The sequence below is a fragment of the Neomonachus schauinslandi genome, chromosome 10, assembly GCF_002201575.2.
Source record: "Neomonachus schauinslandi chromosome 10, ASM220157v2, whole genome shotgun sequence".
Lineage (NCBI taxonomy): Eukaryota > Metazoa > Chordata > Mammalia > Carnivora > Phocidae > Neomonachus > Neomonachus schauinslandi.
The window spans coordinates 95,573,063-95,600,736 of record NC_058412.1 but is presented as its reverse complement, the minus strand read 5'-3'; the positions used below and the strand labels follow the sequence as shown (position 1 = coordinate 95,600,736).

The following is a 27,674-nucleotide window of genomic DNA, read 5'->3' as shown; positions in this document are numbered from 1 at the left end:
TTCCAAACACAGGGAAGCAGCAAGCTGATGATGGAATATACTATTAACATTTTTTAAAAATCACAGGAATATGAAACTGTCTATATTGATCCATCAGTTGTGTGTGTGTACGTGCAAGTATATGGCATGCAGTGTAAATGTACAGAACAAACTCTGCAAGGACACATTCCAAACCAATGATAGTGTTTAATTTTGGTGAGGGGCAAAGAATTGCAGGGCAGTGAAGGTGAAGGGGGTTTTTGTTTTGTTTTGTTTTTTAAATAAGGAGAAGATATTCTTAGACAATTTGTGAATTAAAGTTCTCTTACATTCTTTTTTAAAGAGATTTATTTATTTATTTGAGAGAGAGAGAGAGCACACAGAGGGAAAGGGAGAGGGAGAGGGAGAAGCAGACTCCCTGCTGAGCAGGGAGCCTGATGCGGGGCTCAATCCCAGGACCCTGGGATCATGACCTGAACTGAAGGCAGATGCCCAACCGACTGAGCCACCCAGGCGCCACAAAATTCTTTTTAATTATTAGACAAAAAGGTGATGGGACAATGAATACTTTTCTTTCTCATAGGTTTCCAGGGTTGTTTTTTCTTTTCCTAACAAATTTAGATTTTTTTTTTAATAACCTGGAAAAAAATGCAACAAAGCCATTTCCATTCTGTAATTATTTTTACTGCTCTTTGGGTTCAACCAGCAGAATGACCCAGGGCCCATCTGTGTCATGGCTCAGGGCCCAGGGGCTCCCTCTCCCTTGGCGGGGAGGAAGATGAGCCATCCCCATGACTGCTGCCTCTGGCTGCCAGCATCACCTTGGCTACCTGCAGAGACACTCCTGCCTTGGCTGCTCGGGTGGGGAGAGCTCCCTCCCCATCAGGCTGCAAGGCCTATTAATATAAGATGAGCAGAGAAGCAAAGGGAGGAAAAATACATAGGGCTAGGCCTTCCAAAGGGGAAGTCCTATTTCTTCAGTATTGACACCAGGCCCCATGGCGCATCTCCCTGATTAATCTGGCTCCCGCAGTTTCTCTCTCTGGTGAAACTTGAGATAAGTTTCCCAGCAGCTGGGGCAAAGGGCGGTCCGACGCAGTGTCTTGTTACACAACCCTTCCCATCACACTCGTGTTCCAGATCACGTCAGCCATCTTGTTTCTCTCCTACCTCTCGGCGGAGTTTCTATAAGAGCTTAGGGAATGGCCTCTAGCTGTTTCTCTGCCCTCCAACGTCCTCTGCAATATATTCTAGAGTCTTGGTTCTGGGTGTCCACGTCTATCCCAACATGGTCTCCTCTTCCCCAAGGGAAGTGTGACTGCCTGTGATTGGTTGTAGGAGAGTCATCAGCATGAACTGTCAGATTTACCAAAATGCCTTTTCAGATTTGGCGCGTCCTCCTCCTAGGAGGTCTTGGGACCCCCAAAGGCTTAACAGTCTCTTTGGCTGCTTTATTTGAAGCATGGAATTATGGCCTTTGTCTTTTCTCACTTTCTTTATGAATCCTCCTCACCAGGTTATTTATCATGACTCCAGTCTGTAAAGTGTGTGTGTGTTGAGATGGCCAATTCTAAAGAACACTAGAAGTAATGCTGCTCTATCAACAAACCTGCAAAAGTTATACAGGATAAACCCACTTGCAGAAAGGCAGATTCACGCTACTCATGACTAGGTTTTGAGAAGTTGTGACACTAGCCTTTTCTTTGGGTCTGAATATTACTATTTATGTTTTCTTTAAAAGATAAAATCAGCTGATGGGAAGCTAAGGTAATGCTGACCTTGTTTTGTGAGAAATAAAAGTACGCAGGAGAAGCCCAACCATACTTAAGGCCCATAATTTTTAAACTTTCTCTGAAACAAGTTGATAGTCTGGATTTTTAACACCTCTGTGGAATGCCTAGTTTCATCTCCACACAGAGATAGAGGGATTTTTACTCAGGAAGGAACATAGTTATTTTCCTTTTTTTATCCCCCTTTCTGAGGGGAAAATATTCCCAACTTCACCCTCATTAATATTTATGGTTGCTGAAGTATTTTCATTATATTAGCCAAAAGGAGCCTGGACTAAATAAAGTAGAAAACCGAAGGCATATGAAATGGTTTCTTGGCCAGGAAGATACTGCGACCACCTCAGGAAAGTTTCTGTCCTTAAGAAAAATAAATGAAATTGTGGCCTGCCAAGCCACCTCATGGAATCCAGGCAATACTTTCTGCTCTTTTTTTCCTCTGAAAGCTATTTGTTGAACACACTCTTCTTGTTTCTTGTAACCATAGACTCTGGTCTAGTCGAGTGTTTCTTATGTCAGGCTACTGCTGAGCCAATATTTATCATTTTAGAAATTTCCATGAGTCATAAAATAAACCTGCAACCGGCAGTACCTTCTATGGGCGTTTCTTTCTTAGAGTTTTTAAAAGAAAAGGAAAAACGCTGAGTCTGGAATCCAACGCCTGACATTTATCAGACCACCCAGATAATTTCTCCTGACGGGAGGATCCTCCGGCTATTTCAAAGCCATTCAAGGTGTGTTGCCTGCTGCCTGAAGCACCTTCCTGCCCAACAGCCTGGACCCCTCTCTAGAGGGCCAGGCCAGGGCTGGAAAGGAAGCCGTGGAGGTCTAAAGGCTGGAAGTGACTCATTGGCTTAAAGGGTGGCAGGAAATGTTTTCCACGGGAGCAAGAATATAAATGAGCAAGTGATTCCTTCCACCCCCAGTATGGAAAATCTTGCGAGGGGTCCTGAATTTACTGACCAAAGGAAAAAAAAAAAAGATCGCAAGAGGTGACGTGTGGTCCTCATTTACACATAAGAGTGTGTTAGACTAGTGCTGTTTGCTCCCTTTGTGCCAATCAGGCTCTTTTCCCCAGATGTGGACCAGCTGAGAGAAACAGCGAGTCCACGACCTGGATGATTATAGTGACTTATTGATTTTGCTATAAAAACAGCCCTGTGTCAAGAGCGCAAGGCCTAGAGTTTATAAATCAAAATTCAGAGGTCTGCCTTAGCATTACTAGAATACTCCACGAATTGCTAACATGGTGCTAGATACTCAGTAAGTCTTCTGTACAGTGCAGGCATTACATTTTAGAACCAAAGGGCTTAACCTCATCAACACCTTCACTTTGCAGGTGAGGAAAAGGAGGTCCAGAGAGGCGTACCTCCTGAGAGGTCACACAGCCCATCAAGACCAGAATTTGTGCCAATGGTATCAAATACCTTCTTGGAAGACAGGTGATAGAAATACTGGAGTCTTAGTGATAAAAGCAAAACAGTTATACTAAAAGGCACTCCAATTTCACATCGTGGCCATTGTCCCTTGGCTGTTTCCAGTGGAGCTATTCTTGAATATGCTCCAAGTTTCCTCACTGGGCAGAGCTGGGGTTGTTTGGCTAAAGCACCCTTTGACATCCTTCCTCCTGCCCCCAGAAGGGAAAACTGGAAAGCCAGCCATAACAGCGCCCCAAAGCAAAAAATAAAACAAAGCAAAGCAACAACAAAAACCCCTGCTTCTGTATCTCTCTAGGTATCTTGGTCCATGGAGTCAAATTTTGGGGTAGGAACATTAGGTGTTTTCCTCCACCAATCATCAGTCTCTGAGTTGGCCCTCTAGCCATCTCTTCCACACTCATATTCACCAACCTAAGTGAGAAATCATGTTGGTAACTAATGCTCACTTCCTTCCTCTGCGGATGCCTCACTCATTAAGATCTGGTAACACCTCCCTGGTATGATCTGCCCCATCAGTAGGATCCTGAGGCTTCCCAAGGGGACCTGGGCCAAGTTTATCTTGGCACTGATCTGTTTTCACTCACTATCTCCTTGTGGCAGGGCCCATGACTTCTTTATCTTTGTATTCCCGGTAGCTAACATGCCACCACTAGCACACAGTAGGACCCAGGAAACATCTGTCAAATCCAACTGAAAACATTTCAAAGTGGCATCCCATTGTGAATGTAAACGAGACACTTGCTTTGCCTCCCAAACATAAACTTTTCTCTTTTTTAACACTTACAAGAAATTGTAAGAAGAAACTCAGGTGGTAATAATGGATGATGGGATGAGGCAAACATCTTTTAAAAAGACTGAATCATAAGACTGTCTTAATTTGGGGGCACCTGGCTGGCTCAGTTGGTAGAGCATGCAACTCTTGATCTCAGAGTCATGAGTTCTTGATCTCAGGGTCGTGAGTTCAAGCCCCATGTTGGCTGTGGAGCCTACTCAAAAAAAAAAGGAATGTCCTGTTTTTGAAGGTCAAAATAGTTAAATATTGCCCATTTCTTATGTTGAGCCTAATATAATTGAAAATAATATAATTATAAATACATTGCTTTATACAAGGGCTATAATTCCATTTTTCCTCTTTAATCCACCCTAACCATGGTCTACATCGGCCTACAACATTTGATTATGAGTTACACTTTCAGTCTTGTTTGGGTCCACCCACCCTGGCTCTTCAGGCTCCAGCCACACTGTCTTCCTTCTGTTTTTAGAACACGCTGACCTCATCCCATCTGCCTGGGATGCTCCCCACTCCAACTGTCACACAGTCGGCTCCTTCTTGGCATTTAAGCCTCAGCTTAAATTCCACCTCTTTGGATGAGACTTCTTTGAGCACTGATTTAAGTGTGACTTTCCCACCTCCAGTTACCCTCGGTTACATCACCCCGTTTTATGGTCAACGAAGTACTTTTTTGCTTCGTTGTGTGTTGTTTGCCTGTAGCTGACTAGGATTTAAGTTTCAGGACCACACGTGAGCCCTGTCTGCCTTCTTCATGCTCTGAAGAGCTGGCACATTGTAGGCCCAACATGAATGTTGAAATAATGGATTCAGTAATTAATTTTTAAAAATGCAGCAGAACTCCAGAAACCAATATTGCACTGTATGTTAACAAAAATTTAAATTAAAAAAATCCAGGAGAACTGAAGTTTTCAAGTATTTTCTTCCCTTGGTTTACTGATTTCACCATCCAGATACTTCGTACGGATACTGGCCCTTTTCCTCTATCCTCCACCTCTGTGAAATTCTTTGCATCTTCTTTACCCTTCCTTGATACATTGAGACAGTGAACTACTTGACCTCATCTTCTGACTCTCATCCTTGTTATTTACAGATCTCCAATCTATTGTCCAGCTCATCCGTTGAATCTTTTAGTTCAAGAATATTGGATATTCCTAATGTTTGCAATTTTTCCATAACTGTTCATTCTTACTTTTGGTCTCCCAGTGTCTTTCCTTATCTGAAAATATTTACTATGCTCATTTTAATTTCTTGTCCTGCTTCTTTTGCTTGAAATTATTCAGCTTGTTGCCTTTCTTTCATAATGCTTGGATTCCTCCTCTGTCTTAGGAGCTTTACCTACGGACTCATACAGTATATGTCCTTAGGGTTTTCATCGGTCTGGGTTTGTACAGAATACCTGGGGCAGGGGTTGAGAACGGGCATCACTCCTGGAGAGTCTGGGGGAAGACAGGTGGAGAAGCACCAAGCTGGGGGAAACTCTGAGGTTGCCCTGGGTGCCCCCCACCCCCAACCTCAACCAGGAGGTTGGTCATCTGCCCTTCCAGATGACTTCCAAGTACCCTCTCCTTTCCCTGATATAACTATTTAGTCCCCAGAGGCAGGGGAGGTGAGAGAGGGGTGAGGGAAAGTTCTGAGCTTGGACAACCCATTTGCATGTGTTGGTACCATCTTCACACACACCCCTCAGGGCTCCAGGGCTGCCTGGACATTAACCAGCAAACTTGGCAGTGGCACTTCACTGGTAATGAGGTTTTCTAGCCCCTTGGTGGTCATGGGAGAGGTGGAGGTCTGCAGAGAATAATGGGGTGGGGGAGGGGGGAAATGGGTCCCAACCAGACAGCTCACCCCTACCAGTCTGTCACTGCCTGTGACAGGTCTTCCTTCCCCTCCATTTTGCAATCTTTCTCCCGTCCTTACCCACGTACAACAGCCCTCTGATTTTTCCTAAAAGCACACCTTTGAGCTTTGAAGAGAAGCCCTCTTATTTTTAGTGTTACAATTTGCTGCAGAATTTCTATTCACTTCGTTCCTACCCTTCTTGATTTTAACTTGTGATCACATTCAACCCTTGGGCTTCTTTACATTCTGGAAAGTTTAAAGTCATTTAGTCTACCCTTAAATCAAATACTGGATTCCTTTGTTTGTCCCTTGCTGAATCTTTTGTGGCTCCTTTTTCTTTCTCCAGGACTATAGCAACCTGGTCAGAACTACAGAGAGTGCACTATTACTTCTGAAAAATGGGAAGACAACATGGATATGTCCCCAAGATACACTGCCGAATGTGTGAATAAAAACAAGTCGCGGGCGCCTGGGTGGCTCAGTCGTTGAGCGTCTGCCTTCAGCTCAGGTCATGATCCCAGGGTCCTGGGATCGAGTCCCGCATCGGGCTCCTTGCTCGGCAGGAAGCCTGCTTCTCCCTCTCCCACTCCCCCTGCTTGTGTTCCTGCTCTTGCTGTCTCTCTCTCTGTCAAATAAATAAATAAAAATCTTTAAAAAAAAAAAAAAAAAAAAACAAGTCGCAATCCTACATGCATTGTGGAGGCCATCTGTGTTTTTTTAAATGCTCTGTATTGTATGGGTCTGGAAGGTTTCATGCTATAAGTGATAACCAGTGTAGTAGCAAACCAGTCTTGGCACGTGGATTGTGGGGGAGGAACTGTAGGACCGTTCATTCATCCCTACCTTGAGTTTCCTTTTTCGAATTTTCCCCCAAACCTTCCCTGAAATAGTAGTTTAATGGATGGGCTTCAGAACAGTCCACAAGCTGCCTGAAAATGTAAGCCATGTTTTGTGAGTAGGAGCAAATACCTACTTTTCTAGAGAAAGGGACTATACTTTTCATCAGAACCTCAAAGTGAACATATGGCCCAAGAGGGGTAAATAACCATTGGTCAAGAGTGTTGTGCCACTTTCTACTCCATTTTCTCATGGTTTAATTCAAGTGGTACACTAGTAACTAAAAACATGTATTGGTTATTCAATTTTTAATATTATAAAACAGCAGTATATGACTTTTACTTTACCATGAAGACTAATAGAGAAATCAATAGTGTTACCATGTGATACTGCATTGTTCCCATGAATATACTTAAATATATTTAGCCCTTTCCTAAAATAGATGCCTAGGCCCTTGGGGCTGCCGATCCAAGAGGACCCAGCTACAATAAAGGAATGTCCAGAATGTATTTTCGACAGCTCCCATTTGCTTCGTTTTGTATAAACCCACTCTGCAGTGTTAAGGAAGCAACAAGAGGTACCTCACCTCTTTTGTTGAGCATCATATAGGACTAATGTGTCATGTGGTCTGATAGGAAAGGTCATGGGCTTGGGAGCAGATCACTCACTCCTCTGGGTTCCTAAGGAACATTTCTTCACCTTACCTCATCTGTAGAATGGGAGTAAATAATAATATCTACCCATGGCAGTTGCTGCTCGTTATCTCCCTATACCCACTTTCCCCTTCTTCCTTGGTAGAGGAACCCCGATTCCTTAGCTGAGCACATTGCTGCTCCGAGAACAGACCCCATTTCCCAGTCTCCCTTGCAGCCATATACTGCATTCCAGTCAGTGAGATAAAAGTGTGAGCTCTGTCTGGCACTTCTGGGAAGTTTCTTTAAAAGGAAAGGGGTAGACTTCAGGTTTCCCCGTTCTACATGTGAAGAGCTTGGAAGCTGCCACTCTGTCCTAACCAGTAAAAAGCTGAACAGACAACTCCTCTTGTATCCATAAGAGAGAGAACACTGGGCAAACTGCTGTGCCCAAAACTGTTGACGAGACAGGCCAATAGCAGGAGTTGTGGCTTAGCAGAGCAGAGACTCACAAGTAGAAACCACCGTGGGAATGAGTGTCTGGGCAGAAAAAGTTGAACTGTAACTGACAAATTGCTGGAGGCTCAATGTGGACAAGTCTGCGAGTTAGGAACTCTGGGGAGACTCAGTCATAGGGAACCCGCGCACATCTGTGTCACCTCCTGAAGTTCTACCAGGTTCCCACAGTAAATGTCAAAGAAAAATCCCCTCCTGCTTCCAGTACGGGGAGGGGAGAAGGAAGGAACCATTTGAAATACACCAGAGCCTTCTGTCCTAACAAGGACTGCCCTGAGGGGAAACTAGTTACCAGAGCCTAACTGATGGGGGAAAGAAGACACTCAACTGGAGCCCACTCGAGCTATCTTGTCCCACTGAAGGGGAGAGGTTGGGGGGTTGCTTCTGAGAAATACTTGTGAAGTTCACAGTCCAGAGGCACAGGCTTAGTGAAAATGAGACCAAATCACAGAACTCTAGAATGATTCCCCCCTCCCCCAACCTCATCACATCACTAAAGGCCTACTTACTACTGTTCCTTTCACCCAGTGCATCATGTCCAGCTATAAAGAAAAAACTGGAAAGCATACCAAAAGGCAAAACAAACAAAAGCCACAGAAATGAAGAATGCTTGTCATGGACTTATTAGTAGACTGGGCATGGAGAAAGGAATCTCTGAGCTAGAGGATATACATCAACAGAATCCTCAAGACCAAAAAGCAAAGACAACAAAGACTGAAAAAAACAGAACAGAATATCCAAGGAATGTCGGACAACTATAAAAGATATAACATACACGAAATGGGAATACTAGGAGGAGAAGAGAGAAAGGAACAGACTATTTGAAACAACTGTGACTGAGAATTTCACCAAATTATTGTCATACATCAAACCAAACCACAGACTCAGAAAACTCAGAGAACACCAAGCAAGATGAATGCAAAACAAAACAAAACATCATGCCTAGGTATATCATTTTCAGAATTACAGAAAATCAAGGATTTTTTAAAATTCTGAAAGAGGAAAAAAACATGTTACCTATAGAGGAACAAACAATTAGTGACTTTTCCTCGGAGGAGGGAACTGAGACTATGAGATTAGACAGTAGGGGTACTCAAGGCGAGAGGGAACAGGCGAATTTGTAGGGAGGCAGGGGAGAAACTAAAAATAGTTTTCCTACACTGTTTTACTGACAGGGTTATGTCCTTTTGTGCAGGGGGAAGGGAACTTTTTCCAGGCTATTAACATACATCTCTCTTCGAGTTCCTCATTAATGTATAATTTATTCTTCCTTGCCACTCATATTATTGGTTTTCTTTCTTTTTTTTTTAAGATTTATTTTAGAGAGCCAGCAAGCACGAGAATCTCAAGCAGACACCCTGCTGAGTGCAGAGCCCGTCGTGGGGCTTGATCTCACCACCCTAAGACCATGACCTGAGCAGAAACCAAGGGTCAGTCGTTCAACTGACTGAGCCACCAAGGCGCCCCTCATACTATTGGTTTTAAATGAAAGTGCCTATGTGTTCAGATTAAGTATGAAAAATGTTTTCTAACTTTAACATGGAATACATCCATCTCATATATAAGGAGAGACCTTATGTCAAAACTTCTTCCCTCTGTGGTATAAGGAATAGAAAGATCTAGAAAATTTATGTGTAAAGGCAGAGGTTAAAGTTTAATGGACTCTTAAAAATGGGGGCTCATCATAGGTTACAATGAACTGATACAGAAGTTTGCTTGATGAATTGTAAAACATCTTTAGATATTGGTTCACTTACTGAATGTATATTAAACGGCTATTATATATCAGGGACTATGCCAGTCCATATAAGGTACATCCTAAATAGCCCCTGTCCTTGAAGAACTCTCAGTCTAAACTGGTGGTGGTGGCAAATTTATATAAACAATTACAAAGCTACATTAACATTAGGGAAAAGATCTCACTCACTACTCAAAGTATGGGTTAAGGACCAGACCTAGCCTCTAAGTCCCTGAATCTGCATTTTAACAAGATTCTCAGGTGATCTGGATGCTTATCAGGATTTGAGAAGTGATCAACTGTGGGATTAAAGAAGAAACCACTAATGATCCCTTGGGAAGTGGTCAGAGGTCTTCAGAATGGAGGGGTAATACGAACATTCCAGCCTGAGACACTAACAGGTCCATAATTATGGCAGCTAGAAAGAGTAAGAAGGGTTCTGGAATGAGAAGTTTAGTCTGGAAGGAAATTGGGCACTTTGGAAGATATGGGAAACCGAGCAGAAAAGGCAGGCTGAGGCCAGAGGCAGAAGGACCAGAATGACCCGATTAGGAAGCCTTAGAAAATTTTAGGCAGGAAAGTGACAAGATTAGATTCTTATGTTTGGATAGAACACTGGCGGCAGGGTGGAGGAGGAAATGCAGAAGAGAGGCTAGGGCAGGCAGGTTTGTATCCGCTAATGAGCACGATTCCATTCGACTTTGAACTAGAAAGGAAGTCTCTGAGGGCCTTAGAAGTGGAGGGGCCACTGAGTCCCAGGAAGAGAAATGAAGGGTTCCAGCTGCAGGTGGATACAGATGGGTTCTTTCTTCTCAAAGTGCTATGCCCAACCAGCTGCATTAGCATCACCTGGAAATTGTTAGAAATGCAAATTCTTGCGTCTTTTTTTTTTTAAGTTTTTTTTTTTTTTTTTTTTTTTGACAGAGAGAGACAAAGTGAGAGAGGGAATATAAGCAGGAGGGGTGGGAGAGGGAGAAGCAGGCCTCCCGCCGAGCAGGGAGCCCGATGTGGGATTCAATCCCAGGACTCCGAGATCATGACCCCAGCCAAAGGCAGACGCTTAACGACGGAGCCACCCAGGCGCCCGCAAATTCTCGCTCTTAACTCAGACATACTGTCAGAAATTCTAGGGGCCAGGACACACAAATCTGACTTTACCAAGTTCTCCTTCAAGCTTGAGAGCTTGAGCACTGTTCTAGCCTGTAAAAGTCTTATAGCAGGTGGTAAAGGCTTAGAATTGCCACAACTTACTTCCTTTCTAGAAAATAATAGCAAAAAAAAAAAAAAAAAGGGTAATGAGAAATAAGTTTCTACGTTGAGTGGGCAGAACAAAAGTCACACAACAGTCATATAGTGCCCAGAAAAAAAAAAGTCTTATCCCAAAGCCTCACATTTGGATAATTAAAATAATTTTGGTAGAGGCCGTGATGTTCTCGGTAGCCTAAATTAAGCAAAACTTAAAGTATCACCCCAGCTGTAAATTCTTTTTGTTCCCTTTACTGCCCACAAAAACGCCCTCGGGAAAAACACTGGGATTCCTTTTGGCCCTCTCAAAACTGTGTTTCTGATGTAACCGCCCATTAAAAAAACCCAACCCCAAATTAAAAGCCCCCAAAACGGAGCGGCGGGGCTGGCGCCATCGTCCCGGGAAAACTCTACCGTTTCCCAGCCACACCCCTGAGGACCGCCGGGCCTCCTTCCCCGGGCTGTTCCCAAAGATAAATAAATCACTCCTTGTTTTTTCCAGACCTGAAATTAGCGGTGACTCACAGAGCACTCTGAATGGCCACAGTCGCCTCGGGAAGAAGGAAAAATGTGCAGATTTTTCCCTCACGCGAGGGCCCGACGTGCCGGGCTGGGCCAATCAGGGGAGGATGGCGGGAATCGCACCAAAGTAGGTAAAAAATGCGGGATGTGTTCTCGGGGCCGCGGCCCGCGCCTGGACTCCCCCCGGTCCTCCCTCTGGTCTCCTGCTCCGGGAAAGCCGCCTACCCTCGCCCTCCCTCCCGCGCCCTCCCAGGCCCCGCCCCCAGCGCGGCGCACACCTGGCCAGGTGGCTACTTCCATGTTAGGGCGGCAGCAGCGCAGTGGGCGGGGCGCCACATGCCCCCGCCCCCCGAGGTTGGGGGGAAAGGGTCCCCTGCCCCGCTTGATCCTTTGCGGGTTCCTCGCCGGCAGGTGCCAGCCGGAAGTCTGCCTCCTCGTCCCTACTAAATGAGGGAGGCCCCACCCCCGCAGACCCGAGCAGATGAGAGGAGGACCCGGTCCCCTAGTCTACCGAACGTGAGGCAGAACCCTCCGCCTGCTCTCTGGGCAGGGCGCGGCCTGGCCAGCCGGTTGCGTAGCAACGGCAGGCAGCGCGTGACGTGCGCAGTCGCGTTTGGGCCCGAGGCGCGCGCCCGTGCACCCGCCTCCTGGTAGGCTCGCCCCTCGAGTCGCCTGCTCGCTGGGTCTCTCGGTCCCTCTGCCGTGAGAAGGACGCTCTGCAGACTCGGCGCCGGCCAGCTCCCCCTCCCGCGTCACTGCGACCGCCGCGACGAAGATGGTGAGTGGGAGGGAGCCCGAAGCGTGGGCTGACGCGGCCCGGGCGGCTGGGCGCTGGGGCCCCGTGGGGGTCGGGGCTGAGGGGCGACAGGCGCGCCCCCGCCCGGGGGTGGGGGACGCGGGCCCTGCTGCAGCCCCCAGGCAGGGGAAGGTCTCTGGGCTTCCACCGCTCGCGGACGCGCTGGGACCCAGGCTCCTCGGGCGGCTCCTGGCCGCTGCGTCGCTCTAAGCTGCTGCGAGGCCGCCTGCGGCAGCATAGTCCCCGCGGTTCCTCCCTCCCAGGCCTGGGGACTACCTGCGGGGGCCGAGCGCCGCCACGCCCTCGGTGAAATCGACCGGGAGTCCGCCATCCCGGGGCGGGGGGCTTCGAAATCCGGCGCGGGCCTTGTTGGCGCCGGTTTCCCCAAAGCCGGGCGCCGAGGCGGTCAGTGACTCGTGCGAGTTTCGGCCCCTGAGGTCGGTCCATCTCATTAAGGAAAATAAGGCCTTTATTGAACAACCCTAGAGGGCGGAATGATCACCACGAGCATGACCCTGGTATGATTAAGAACAGGGTGGCCTCGCAGCCGCTTTGTTTGTCGTATCTGGCAATCAGCTTTCAGCAGCACTGCTGGGCTTGTCAGGCTTGGCAGTGGCTCTTTTAACCCTTCCCTACCCGATCTCTCCATGTATGGTTAGAAATTTTCTTTTACCTGTGAACAGTTTGGCTCTGCCAGAACTTAGCGTGTGAGGAGTGGGCATGATGCTGGGATGCTAATAAAAGCGAATGTAAAAGCTTTTTAAAGGCCCATTGAATTATCCTAGTCATTAAAAGTAAATATGCTCATATTCTAAGTGATGGACACTTGGCTTAATTTACATATTTCCCCCTCTAAACTCTCTCTAATTTGCTGTACAGTAGTATTCTTAACTGGTCGATCAAGTAGAACATTTTGTCATTTTCTTTAGTCTGCACTCGCTGTTACCATTTTTGGTCAATGATTTGCAGGCAAAGGCTTACCAGACTTTGCTAGAAATATTACACTGTTATTGCATCTGTCTGCCTGGAAGCAGTTGGTACCAGCTTACTGGCATACAAAATGTTTTTGCTGAATGACAATTTTGATTTTCTTAAGGTAGTGCAAGGAAGAAAAAGAGATTAACCAGTAGTTTCTTGATGACTCAGGAGATGTAGTAGGAATTTGGTAGTGTTCAGTTGTCTGCTCTTCTTTGGTTTAATTCTGTAAGCTCCAAAGAGGAGCAGCATCTTAAGACTTTTTTAAACCTCTGTAAGATTATAAATGTGTATACTACCTTATATTAAAAGACAATGTAAGGGTTTTGAGTTCTCATAAACGTAAGACAGTCTACTCTGATGAAAGTGCTTTGAAATGGGCTGGAGCCTGCTTTAGGTTCTTTTAATTTGACATTCTTTTTTGAGTTTCTGTAATGCAGACTTTATCTTCTATTTGAAAAACAGGACGAAGCATTTTAACTTCCGTTAAATCCTTAAATTTTAGTCCAAGCTTAGCTTCCATATTTCTCTTCATTCAAATAAAATGAAGGAAGGATCTGTTTTATTTACTGGTTCTTGGGGGGAGGAGGAGAACTAAAAATTAATCAAGATGAGGGAATTCCAGATATATTTCAGACTTGTTGGCCTTAGGGAGGTCAAGAAGACCTTACAAGCTCCTGTTGTTTGGATGCTTGCAAATAGAGTTCAGAATATAGACCATTTGTAAAGCTTACTCTTGTATTTAGCCTTATAAGCACAGATCATTTCCTTTCAGTGTCGGCTATTAGAGAGTATTAAGATTCAAAGTTCTACTATCCCAGATTTTAGCACTTCACCTCTATATTTGAAACTGAGGTTCCAAGTTTCTGAAGTTTTTGTTGTTGTTGTTGTTAAGGTTAAATTTTAGGGGTGGCTCATTTGCTTAAGTATGAATCCTGATTTCAGCTGAAGTCATGATCTCAGGGTTGTGAGATCCAGCCCCAAGTTGGGCTCTGCGCTGGGAATGAGCTTGCTTAAGATTCTCTCTCTCCCTCTGCCACTCCCCCTCCCCCCACCCCTTGGTGTTCTTTCTCAGAAAAAAAAGATTTTTAGCTGCTGATGGGTTTGTTCTGCATTAACAAAATCGTTTCCTGGTACTCACCAAGCCTTCTGGAAGCATTTGGGAATAAAAGCAATTTGAAACCAACTCAAAAGATCACCTTTGGGCACTTTAAGATGAGATTTCATGTTTTCAGAATCTCACTTTACAGTGCCTCCCCCACCCCTCACCCCCCAAAAAAGCCTGTCCTCCACAGGAACCACATTTACCCACTCCAAACAAAACTTTGGTGTGTGTGTACTGCGTGTGCCAGTTTCCTCATAGAAAGATTATTTACTAGGCTACCATTAAGTTCCTAGGGTTATCTGCTCAGTAGTTCTTTTTGTTGGGTATGGATCAAGATATTATACATAGACTTGCCTAGTGCCTCTTGTAACCAACAGTATATGACATTTACATCATACTATATGGCTCTCTGGGAGTAGGAGTGTAGTCTTGCCCCTGAAATAATAAAAGTCTACGTGATAATTCAGCCCTGCCCTAGTCAGAACTCTGCTGTAACAAACTGAGCTAACTGGCCCAGAATGAATTACAAATATATTCTATCACTCCATGATTAGGAAAAACACTTTTACTTACAGCAATCTAATGGAATAGGTTGGGCATGTGTTCATGTGCCTATTTAACATGAAAAAACAGACTGTAAAGGATTGATTGACATGTGACCTTTTTTGACTGCACATCAAGTTTTAACATAATTTACAAATTAATTTTGAAACATTTTAAGCAGAAAGGTACACAGAATAACAGGTCCCTTTGTATGAAAAAAGAAAATAACTTTTTGTCATATTTCAGGTTTCTATGTTACCATTGCAACTAAATCTGCATCATCTTCATCCCATTCTCTTCTGTCCCCAGAGATAACCACTTCTGTGTCAAAGACATAATGTGCTGGCCAATTAAGGAGATGATTTTTCAGGCTGTTGTAATTGGGAGAACATTAATTAATAAGGAACGTCTCAAAAAAAAAAAAAGGACAAGGACCTGGGGCAAGTAAAACCAGGGGTCTTGAGGAACTGCATGGACAGGTCTTATCACAATAAACAAGGGCAGGATCTTTTTGTTACCAGTTTCCCAAAACTCAAAATGATGGGGGTGGATTTCTTAACCATCACTGCTTTACAGGAACATAAAGCTCAGATGAAGTCTACATAGTCTACATAGTCAACTGAAGTTAATATGTTTTATTCAAATTGATATTTCCATACTTTTAGCTATGTATGTATGCATCTGTAGTAATATATATAGTTTTCATGTGTTTTTAAATTTCATATAAATGCTATGCTTTATGTATCCTTTTGCAACTTAAAAAATTAAACTTGGTGAGGTTTTTTGGGAGGGGGATGATATTTGGTTTTAGCCGTAGCTGTGGTTCTTTATATTAACTGCTAAATAGTTTTTATGACTATGTAAGTTTATCCATTCCCCTATTGATGAACATTTCCCCAGTTTTTCACCCAAACTTTTATCTTTTTTTGTCTACTTGCAATAGATGGTTTCCATGTTTTATGTTACTTCTTTATCGCCAGTGAATGTGTTCTTGGTATAGACCTAGAAGTGGAAGCCTGGATTGGAGGGTATGCATGTGTATTTTTTACTGTATTACAGGTGGTTCTAATTTGTATCCCATCAGCTACATTTATCAGCCTGTTTCTCCATTTCTTTTCACCACTTGGTATTATGACCAATACCTTGAAACCTTTGCCAATCTGATGGGTGTGAAATGGGTTCTTACTCTTTTAATTTTCTTTTCTCTGATTAGTAGTAAAGTATTTTTTTATGTTTATTGCAGCCTATGGTTTTACATGCATGTGCATCTGGTGAACCTGACATTATGTAAATACTCCTCACGTCTTCATCTAGGCTTATTTGTGGAATGATAAAGTAAATCCAGTGTTAAAAGAAAATCTATAAGAACGTGATTGTCAATGTCAGAACTGCATACTGAGTGCTGATATCCTCCTCTGGAACCTACATTTCTTTGCATGCCTCTCAAGCTGCTAAGCAACAGGAGTTAAATACCCTTAATTCTAGCCACTGGCCATGGTTAGATCCTGGTAGTGGTAGAATGCAGTGATCCAGGAGAGAGTTCCATCTTTGCCAGGGGCCATGGAGATTAACATCCTCTGCTTTATACTTCTTTTTCTTGGGTAATTCATCCAGCCAAATGTTAAAAACAAACAAGCATTGGGGATGTAGGGGAAATCTCTGTGCTTTCTGCTCAGTTTTGGTGTGAACTTAAAATGTACCTAAAAAAAAAAAGTTTATTAAAAAAGAAGCAAAACAAAACAATTATGACTATTTTTCACCAATAGAATTGGTATAAATCGAGCTGCTGTTTAACTTACTATCCAGGAAGACTCCAGACATTTTCATTTTTATGTTAGTGTAATTTTATTTCATTTCAGTAATAACTAAGATCTTTGAAATGAACACCATATTTGAAATTAGAAAAAAGTCTGGAAAGTGTAAAAACTGGATTTAACACATATACGTTGCTTTTATCTACAGAGCAAAGTTCTGGTCTCTGAGTAAGTAGGCCTAGTCTCTTTCTTGTATTGTTTGCAACTTGCATACCAAAACCACAGATCCTAATAAAGAAATAGAAGATTGTTATTTAAGTATTTTGAGCTTCCTTCTCTTGTAGCATATTCCTCTTTACATTGTCCATGAAAGACATACTCAAAGATTTACACCTAACACTTCAGAAATATTTTAATCACAGGTTTTCATCTTTCCCTGCCTCCTTGCCTTGATGTTGGAAGTGATTTTTCGCTTGGAATTGTTGTACTGCTGTTCATTTTTCTTGAAATTTTACACTGGGAGAAGTATAGCAAAATAAACATCAGATTGGTTCATCTCAGAAATACTTTGACATACTAGTTACTTAATTCATCTTGGAGTCTTCTGTATAAAGACCCGCTGTGGAGTTGAGTAGTTTTTAGTCTAGAGTGATTCTTAACTCTTTTAAAAGTCTTCTAGTAGCTGACATCATAATGCTTACATGTTGTTTACCCTATTCGTAATTTGCTTTGGTATGTTAAAATTGAAGAATCGGTTTTTTGAATAGATCTTTAAACAATTGATTTTAGTAAAAATGCGATTAAAATTCAGGTTTTAATGTGTAGTTGAAGGTATGAAAAAGTGGAGGAAAAGCTGAGATTTGGGCTTTTTTTTTTTAAACATGAGAGGAGCATCAAAAAACTCTGGTTCTGTTGTAGCAGGGCATAGGATGAGCACTTCAAAGACCAACTTCAGGGCGCCTGGGTGGCTCAGTTGGTTAAGCGACTGCCTTCGGCTCAGGTCATGATCCTGGAGTCCCGGGATCGAGTCCCGCATCGGGCTCCCTGCTCGGCAGGGAGTCTGCTTCTCCCTCTGACCCTCCCCCCTCTCATGTGCTCCCTCTCTCATTCTCTCTGTCTCAAATAAATAAATAAAATCTTAAAAAAAAAAAAAAAAGACCAACTTCAGTGCATACTATAGCAGGAACCCTACATTTGAAACTAATTTGTCATTGTGTTCTTTTGGATTACATCAAAGGAAGACTGTTCACTCTTTTCCACATTTTTGCATTACTTTATAGGTTGTTATTCCTGTTTGCCTTATCACAGAAAAGAAAGATGAATTTCCTACCCAGATTCCTATATTAGCATGTTTCAGAAAAAAAATCATCAACCTGTAAATGTAATTAGCATTTATTTTAAAATGGTTTCATGTAGTAACTACATTTTTGATGGTGGTGGAGTTTTCATGTAGTGATAGAGCTAAAACTAAAAGCTCAGGCAAATACAGGTAAGACTCCTTCAATTTGCTAGGAAACCATCTATTATGTCAATTTTTGAAGCTCTGGAGCGCTGAGGAATTCTCAAATCACTGAAACCTTTTAGGAATGTTGGAAGTAATCTTCAGGTCAGCATTGTCGAATAGAAATAAAATGTAAGTTACATGTGTACTTTTAAATCTTCTAGTAGCCCCACTAAAAAAGTACAAAAACAAGGTGAAATTTATGTAACCCAATATATCCTATCCACATTTAATCAATATAAAAATGAGACCTTTCACATTATTTTTTCATATAAATTATTTGAAATCCAGTATGTATTTTATAGTTACAGCACATCTCAATTCAAATGCTCAGTTTTCATTGGAAATATTTGGTATGTATTTAGATACCCATTTTACAGTTGGAAAAGTAGATTCACATACCTTAGTTGCTCAAAGCATGCTTACAAGTTTTCCAGTAATGGAATTGATAATCAATTTAAAATTTAAGTTAATTAAAATATAATTTAAACATGCAGTTCCTCAGTCACACTAGCCACATTTAATGGACTCACTAAACCACATGTGCTTAGTGACCAGCCTCAGACTTTGTAGATTAATTTAATTTGTAAAGGGAAGTTAATATGGGTACCAACACTGTGTTAATCCTCTGCATTTCTGCACGTGTCTAAGAAGGAGTACTAACATAGCATATGAATTCCTTTTATGGCACTTATTGAGATATTTTGTAGAACTAGACTGTCATCTCCTTAAGATAGAGTTTGTGTATTTCAATAGCAAGATGCCTCTCTCATGGTAGGCCCACAACAAATGTTCCCAAAAGAGCATGAATGAGTGATCGAGAGGGCATTTGTAATTATGACAGGGATAGGATCCCATGGATATGGATTTCTTTTATTTTTATGCTTTCAATTCCCACATACTTTCTTTTTAATACAATGGAAATTGACTTTTAAGTACTAAACTAATTGAATAGTACCCCTCCTTTGTATACTGCATTACTATTTGATTTGAGTCTTACAGTGAAAATCCTTTGAGATAAGGCAAGTATTATTAGAATAGTACCTTTAAAAATAATTCTGGCATACAGAAAACCCCTCAATAAATGCCAGTTCCCTTTCTTCCCTTAAAAATGAAACTGAATGGGGGCACTTGGGTGGCTCAGTCGATTAAGTTTCTGACTCTTGATTTCGGCTCAGATCATGATGTCAGGGGTCATCAGATCGAGCCCTGAGTTGGGCCTCGTGCTGGGCATGGACCCTGCTTAAGATTTTCTCTCTCCCTCCCCTCTCGCGCCCCCCCCCAAATGAAACTGAATGGTATTTGATGCTCATTGAGGCATCCTGAACCATAGAAAAGCACTTGAAAGCCTAACAAAAGAACAAGAAGTCATGCTTTAGAGAACTTAGTAAGTTTTTATTATGCATCTGGCATTGTGTTACACCTTCTCTCAGTCAGTCCTTATAGCAACCAGATGAGGTAGGTATTATTATCATTTCTGTTAAACTATACTGAGAAGTGATTAAGAGCATAGGCTCAGAGTGGGGCTGCCTAGGGTTTTTGAATCTTGGCTCCGCCATCTACTAACTATATGGCCTTAGGTAAATTACTGATTATTCTATGCCTCGATTTCATCATTCCTCCAAATGGGAGTACTTACCATCATGACAATTTGGGTGATGCATGTAAGTAGTTTAAAAGCAATGCCTGGTATATGGTAAAGTGCTTATTAGTGTTGGATGAAATGACATTAAACAACTTTAGATCCTAATTAGATTAACAATCTTTTTTTCTTTATATTCTGATAACACCATCACATGCTTCAGCAATTGTAGATAAAATGAAAAGGGTGGAAGGAGTGCATTAGAACATATTTCCAGTTGTTTTATTATTTCTTTAAACTAATGTTATTTTATTTGGATTATATATGATCAACTTTTTATGATCAGCTTTTAAATTTTATTTTTCAGGTGACTTTTTAAAAATTGAAGTACAGTTGACATGCAATATTATTAGTTTCAGGTGTATAACGTAATGACTTGATAATTATGTATGTTATGAAATGTTCACTATATGTGGCTACCATCTGTCATACAGAGTTGTTGACTGTATTTCCTATGCTGTACTTTACATCTCTGTTACTTATTTTATAACTGGAAGTTTGTGCGTCTTAATCACCTTTACCTTTTGCACTCATCTCCACTCCCTCCCCTCTGGCAGCCACCAGTTTGTTTTCTGTATTTATGAGTCAATTTCTGTTTGTTTTGTTTTTTAGATACCACATATAAGTGAAATCATACGGTATTTGCTTTTTCATGTCTAACTTATTTCGCTTAGTATACCCACTAGGACCAACCTCGTCAGGAATGGCAAGATTTCATTCTTTTGCATGGTGGAGTAATATTTCGTTGTTTGTGTGTGTGTATATACCACATCTTTTTTATCCATTTATCAATCAGTGGGTACTTAGGTTGTTTCCATATCTTGACATTGTAAATAATGTTGCAATAAACATAGAGGTGCATGTTTCTTTTTGAATTAGTATTTTTGTTCTCGTAAATACCCAGAAGTGGAATTACTGGCTTGTATATTTACTTTTGTGAGGAACCTCCATACTGTTTTCCAGAGTGGCTACACTAATTTGCATTCCCACCAACAGTGCATGAGGGTTCCTTTTTCTCCACTTCCTTGCCAACACTTGTTATTCCTTGTCTTTTTGATACTAGCTATTCTGACTGGTGTGAGGTGATGTCTCAGGTGATTTAATTCCTTTTTTCTTTTTTTTTTTTTTGACAGCAAGAGCAGGAACACAAGCAGGGGGAGTGGGAGAGGGAGAGGGAGAAGCAGGCTTCCCGCTGAGCAGGGAGCCTGATGCTCAATGCCAGGATCCTGAGATCATGACCTGAGCTGAAGGCAGACGCTTAACGACTGAGCCACCCAGGCGCCCCATAATTCTTAATGTAAAAGTATCTTGTACTCTTAGTATTGTTCCTGAAGAAATTAATGTAGAATCAAACAGTTCTTTATTGCCCGTAAGATTTAGAATAGCAACCATTTATTCTGTAGATAGTTGAGAAATTATTATATGCCAAGAACTGATCCAGGTTTTAGATATAGTACTAAAAAAGTCCTTTCCTTGTGGAAGTTAATCCTAACGTGGGGGAAAGAGAGAGAAAAACAAAATGGCAAGATCATGTCAGAATTGTTAAGAGGTATGAAGGAAATAATGTAAGCAATAGGGAGTACTGGAAGAGTTGGTTCCTTTTAGCCAGATTGTTAGGGAAGGCCTCTTAGGAGGTGACATTTGAGCTAAGACTTGCATGACAAGAAAGCCATGTGTAGAGCATTTCAGGCAGAAGGAACTCTAAGTAGAAAAGCCTTGAGAAGAGAATGAGCTTGACATGCCAGAGACAAAAAAGGTTTGTGTAGCTGGAATTCAGTAAAAGGGGGATAGAAAAGTAGGAAATGGATTGGAGGCAAGAACTGGAACAGGAAGAGCCTGTAGGCCAAGGTGAGGAATTTGAATTTTATTCTGTTTGCACTAAGAAGCTCTTGGGGCTGTGGTGGTGGGAGGATGTGAAGGTGTTAAGTAGTGGAATGAGATATGATTTATTACTGTTGAGATGTGCAAGTGGGGACAAAAACTGATTAAGAGACCATTGCTGTTACTCATCCAATTGATGGTGGTAGCTTGGATTAAGATTGTGAATAGTGGAATAATGAGAAGTGATTAGATTGAATATGTATTTTGGAGGTAGAGCTGACAGGACTTGCTGATAATTTGGGTGTATGGCATAAGAGAAAGACCGACATCAAGGATCGCTTACTCTTAAGATTTAGACCTGAGCTATTAGGTAGTTGGTGGTGTCATTGTGCTGGGGACTATAAAAGCTGAAAACAAAATAGTTTGGCAAAAATTGAGGTTCTTAGAACTTTGAGGAATAGCAAATTGATCTAGATGTATTACACATTTTTAAAATACCCTAATTTCATATCTGATTATAGTAATAATGTGTGTACATTGTAAAACATTAAGAAAAATTTAGTTGTAATGACAATTCCAACCAAAGTATTAACATTCAGTGCTTTCTCTTCCAGATCATGTTAAATATATGCTCGTTCTTTCAGTAAATAATTGTTTGGTGCCTCCTAGGAGCCAGGTACTGTGGTAGGCTTTGGAGATTCAACAGTATACAAGACAAAGTCCCTGTCCCTATGAAGTATTCATTCTAATGGGGGAGACAGGTAAGAAGTAAACAAATGAATAAGATAATTGCAGGTTGTAATAAGTACTATAATGGAAGTAAGGGAGAAAATGAATATCCCGAGACTATCAGTATAGATTTTTCTCACACAGTTGAGTTCATCTGTAACAGTTTTATATCCTTTACTTCCCATATCCCAATGTGACAGGGCTGCCAAGCTATAATTCAGTGGGGGAAAAATAGTGTCTTCAACGAGTCGCACTAGGACAACTGGATATCCACATGTGAAAGAATGGATTTGGATCCCTGCTTCACACTATATACAGAATTTAACCCAAAATGGCTCCTAGACCTAAATGAAAGACCTAAAGCTGTATAATTCCTAAAAGAAAACATAGGCATAAATCTTTGTGAGTTTGGGTTAGGCAGGTTTTTTTGGAGGAGGGGTTTGGACAGTTTTCTTGGCATTTGTAGGCAAAAGCACAAGTGACAAAAGAAAAATAGATCAATTGGACTCTGTTAGAATTAAAGACTTTTTTGCATCAAAGAACACCATCAAGAAAGAAGACAACCCATGGAATGACAGAAAATATTTGCAAATCATGTCTGACAAGGAATTTATATCCAGAATATATCAAGGACTATCTCAGCTCAGCAGTAAAAGGGCAATTTAGTCATGGACAAAGGCTTTGAATAGATCTTTCCATAAGGAAGATATACAAATAGTCAATAAGCACATGAAAACATGCTCAATCATTAGCCATTAGGGAAATGCAAATCAAAACCATAAAAAAAAAACGTAATGAGGTACTACTATATACCTACTAGGATGGCTGTAATAAAAAAGACAATAGTAATAAATGTTGGTAAGGCTGTGAAAAAGTAGGAACCCATATATGTTGCTGGTGGGAGTGTAAGATGGTGTAGCCACTTTTGGAAAATGTTTTGGCAGTTCCTTAAGTTAAACTTGGGAACTGCCATTGACCCAGCACTTTCACCCCTAGTTACATACCAAGTGAAATAAAAAGACGTATCTACATAAAAATCTGTGGACAAATGTACATAATAGCATTATCCCCATAGTAGCCCCAAAGTGGAAACACCCAGATTTCCATCAGCTGATGATTAGATACAAAAAATGTCATATATCCATATAATAGAACATTATTTGGCAATAAAAAGAAATGAAGTACCAATTCATGCTACAGCAGGAATGCTGAGTAAAAGAAACCAGTCAAAAAAAGACTACATATTATAGAATTCCATTTATATACAATAACCAGGATAGATAGATCTCAAGAGACAGGAAGTAAATTAGTGGTTGGATAGGTCTGAGGTGAGTGAAAATGGGAAAGAAGAGTGATCACTCCGTACAGAGTTTCTTTTTGGGGTGTTGAAAATGTTCTAAGATTAGATTGTGATGGATGTACAATTTTGTGAATATACTAAAATCCACTGAACTTACACTTTTAAATGGGTAAAATTCTCTGTCATATTAAATATATCTATAAAAACTTTAAATTTTTTAATGGTATCATGCATGTACAGTGATGGTATTAAATCATCCCCCTGTTAAATTTTAAAGCCATGATTGTAACACCCTTTTTCTTTTTTTTTCCCCCAAACAAAAGGTCTCACATATTTATTACTGAACCAACCTACTGGGACAGAAGCATAGTAACAGAAAAATCATTTCCCTGATAAAACATGCCCATTGTTGGGCACCTGGGTGGCTCAGTGGGTTAAGTGTCTACCTTTGACTCAGGTCACGATCCCATCATTCTGGGATCAAGTCTTGGCTCGTGCTCTCTTCTCTCACTCACATTCTGTCTCAAATAAATAAAATCTTTAAAAAAATGCCTACTGTTCAGATAGTAGTGATGTTTACAGAGTGATAGGATATGAGCACGTGACTTTCAGGCAGCATAAATATGTGTGCCATCTCATGTGCAGTCTGTTATAGACCCAGCTTGGTTCTTCACCAGTGCTTCCTTTTGGAGTTGTACCTGGCTTTATTACCAGTTTTCATCTGAATCCACTGGGGAATGGGACGATTCTGCTTTTGTTTCTTGGCAAGGAATTGCTTGATCTTGAAAGTCTTGTGAGAAGACATTGCATGGAATAGTCAACCACAGATACCACGATGGTGGAGAAAAGGAGAGAGAATGCTCTGTCATCTTTGCGCATAAATCTTTGCCTGCATTATTCTTCAAAATACAGTTCTAGTTATGCAATTACTGAGTCAAAAAGTTTATGTGTATATATGTTTCTAATTTAAAAAATATTCTCATGGAAAACTTGGAAAATACAGAAGACTAGAGAGAAGATAAAAATTACTTATTATATTCTCACTGTTAGAGATAAAATTCCTTTCCTTTTCTCTATACTGTTTTACATAGTTGAGAAACACTGTACATAAAATTTTATATTTACTTTCTTTTTTCACTTCAAGTAATGTTTCCTCCATGTCTTTAGAAACTTCCCATAAGCATGATTTTGATAGCTGCATCAGAAACTATCTTGTGGATGTACTATACTTTTCTTTGCAATTTTCCTGTTTTTGTTTATTTGGACTGTCTGGTTTTTGATATTATTCAGATTATCCCCCCAGAATAAATTCCTTCAAGTGGGCTTACTGGGTTAAAGTGTCAAAGGGTTTGGATTATTTTAAGGCTCTTAATGTAAATGACCACATTGCTTTCTGAAAGGTATGAGTGAGTAAAACAGTTGCCAATGGTAGAAGACAGATCTGGAAAAGTAGGTTGGTTCAGATAATAAAGGGCCTTCTATGCTCTGTTAATGAATATGGACTTTATCTTGAGGTGCTTTGGAATTGATGAATATTTTTAATCTTGGGAGTGATAGGAGATGTGAAGAGTAGATGAGAAGGAGTAGATTTGAAATACACATTTAAGGAGGAGTTGATAGGACTTAGAAATTGCATGTAACCATGGAACAGAAGTAGGTTAACCTACCACATCAACTCTCTTTCCTCTCTTAGGTTCATTGACATAGCAGCTAATTATCCAGAGAGAAGCCAAATTGTTAAACCAAAGAGAAATCTTTCGCCTTTAGCTTAAATGATCTTTCTCAAAGGGGAGTAGAATATTTTTATATTGTTGTTGAAGTAAAGACTAGAAGTAATGTTTAATTTTTTCTATTCATGATAATTTACATGAAGTAAAATTTACCATGTTTAGTGTAAGTTTTGCAGATTTTGCAGAGGTATACAGTTGTGTAACTACCATGACAATCAAAATATTAGAATAGTTCCTTCACTCCAAAAAATTTCCTCATGTTAATCCTTCTTCCCATCCCTACCAACCACTGATCTGTTTTTTGTCCCTATAATTTCACCTTTACAAGAATATCATATAAATGGAATTATCTAATCAGACACTTTCAGTCCGGTTTCTTTTCACTTAGCATAAAGCATTTATGCATCAGCATTTTGTTCCTTTTTATTTTGATTAGTATTCCATTCCTCATTTGAGGAATAGAGTCCTTTTTAATGGTTTCCTGTGAAGGATGAGACAGAATACTGTAGAGATCTTTTTTCCTTTCCTGTATCAATAAATGCTTGAAACAGTCATTCTCTCCACCTTGGTATAACTACTGATAGATACATATTATTACATAGTGCCCTGGGGCACCTGGGTGCCTCAGTTGGTTGAGCATCTGACTCTGGATCTCGGCTTGGGTCATGATCTCGGGGTTTGGGATTTGGGGCCCTGTGTTGGGCTCTCTGCTGGGAGTGGAGCCTACTTAAAGAAAAAAAAAATAGTGCCCTTGTATTTTCAATTGTGGAACCAAACAGCTATTTAACAGGAGTGTAGATTGCACAACTTTTGAAATGTGTCAATATGTTTTATGGGATATTGGTTTCTTAAACACAATACTCTTTGCATACTTATTGTATACATTAAGGGGTCTCTTCTCCAGCATTTATTCTGAAATTAAATGATACTTATATATCAGGCACTGTTTTTCAAAATAATACATTTGTGACTTTTAAAACAATACTAAGTAGAGATCTTGTATAGCATATATCTGTTGGCCATCTGTATGCCTTTAGAAAAATGTCTATTTAGATCCTCTGCCCATTTTTAAATTGGATTGTTTGCTTTTTTGCTATTGAGTTGTATAAATTCTTCGTATGTTTTGAATATTCACCCCATATCAGATATAGGATTTGCCAATATTTTCTCCTATTTGGTAGTTTGCCTTTTCATTTTGTTGATGGTTTCCTTTGCTATGTAGAAGCATTTTTAGTTTGATGTAGTCCCCCTTGTTTATTTTTACTTTTGTTGCCTTTCCTTTTGGTGTTAAACTAAAAAAAAAAAAAAAAAAAATTATCACCAAGATCTATGTCAAGGAGTTTACCTCCTGTTTTTATTTCCAGTTATGGTTTCAGATCTTACATTTAGGTCTTTAATCCATTTTAAGTTAATTTCTGTGTATGGTGTAAGACAGTGGTTCAATTTCATTCTTTTTTATGTGGCTGTCCATTTAAAACACCATTTATTGAAAAGACTGTCCTTTCCCCATTATAAATTCTTGGCTTCTTTGTTGTAAATGAGTTGACTAAATATGCATTGAATGGCTGTTATCAAAAAGACAAGAAACTAACAAGGGTTGGTGAGGATGTGGAGGAAAGGGAACCCTTGTGCACTGTTGGTGGGAATGTAAATTGGTACAGCTATTATTGAAAACAATATGGAGGTTCCTCAAAAAATTAAAAATGAAACTACCATATGATCAGTAACTCCACTTCTGGGTATTTATCCAAAGGAAACAAAAACACTCAAAAAGATAAATGTGCGTCATGTTAATTGCAGCATTATTTACAGTAGCCAGGCATGGAAACAACCCAAATGTCCATGGATGGATGATGGATAAGAAAATGTGGCATGTGCTGTGTGCCGTAAAAAGATTTTGTCATCTGCAACTATATGGATGGGCCTTGAGGCATTATGCTATGTGAAATAAGACAGAGTAAGACAAATACTGGATGATCTCACTTATATGTAGAATCTAAAACAAAACACCCCCTGCCGTTAACTCATAGATACAGAGAACAGGCTGTGCTCTCCCTGTATGCTTCTGGCCGCACCACTGGTATTATCATGGATTCTGGGGATGGGGTCACCCGCACTGTACCCATCTATGAAGGGTATGCCCTGCCCCACACCATCCTGCATCTGGACCTTGCCGGCTGGGACCTGACAGACTACCTCATGAAGATCCTCATGGAATAGTACAGAGAACAGACTGGTTGTTGCCAGAGATGGTCAGAATGGTTGAATGTGGTCTAAAGATACAAATTTCAGTTATAAAATTATTAAGTCATGGGGATGTAATATATATCCTGGTGGATATAGTTAATAATGCTGTATTATATATTTGAAAGTTGCTAAGAGAGTAAATCTTAAAAGTTCTTACAAGAAAAAAAACTGTAACTGATGATGGATGTTACCTAGACTTTGGTG

General features: G+C 40.9%; 2 protein-coding genes across 2 annotated transcripts in view; one reads left to right on the top strand and one right to left on the bottom strand.

Moving 5' to 3' along the window:
• Positions 1-11,931: 11,931 nt before the first annotated feature.
• Positions 11,932-27,674, top strand: part of DSTN (destrin, actin depolymerizing factor) — a 38,755-nt gene continuing 23,012 nt past the window's right edge. Inside the window, exon 1 of the mRNA XM_021700745.2 lies at positions 11,932-12,105. Coding sequence (XP_021556420.1) covers positions 12,103-12,105 — 3 coding nt within the window. The 5' untranslated portion in view covers positions 11,932-12,102. The remainder of the gene's footprint in view (positions 12,106-27,674) is intronic.
• Positions 24,164-24,298, bottom strand: LOC110590062 (putative 60S ribosomal protein L39-like 5). Its single transcript, XM_021700747.1, has one exon. It carries the CDS (start codon positions 24,296-24,298, stop codon positions 24,164-24,166), a length of 135 nt encoding a protein of 44 aa, XP_021556422.1.

What these genes read in the sequence shown, in the direction of transcription:
- LOC110590062 (XM_021700747.1), bottom strand. Translation starts at nt 24,298, where the DNA reads ATGTCTTCTCACAAGACTTTCAAGATCAAGCAATTCCTTGCCAAGAAA.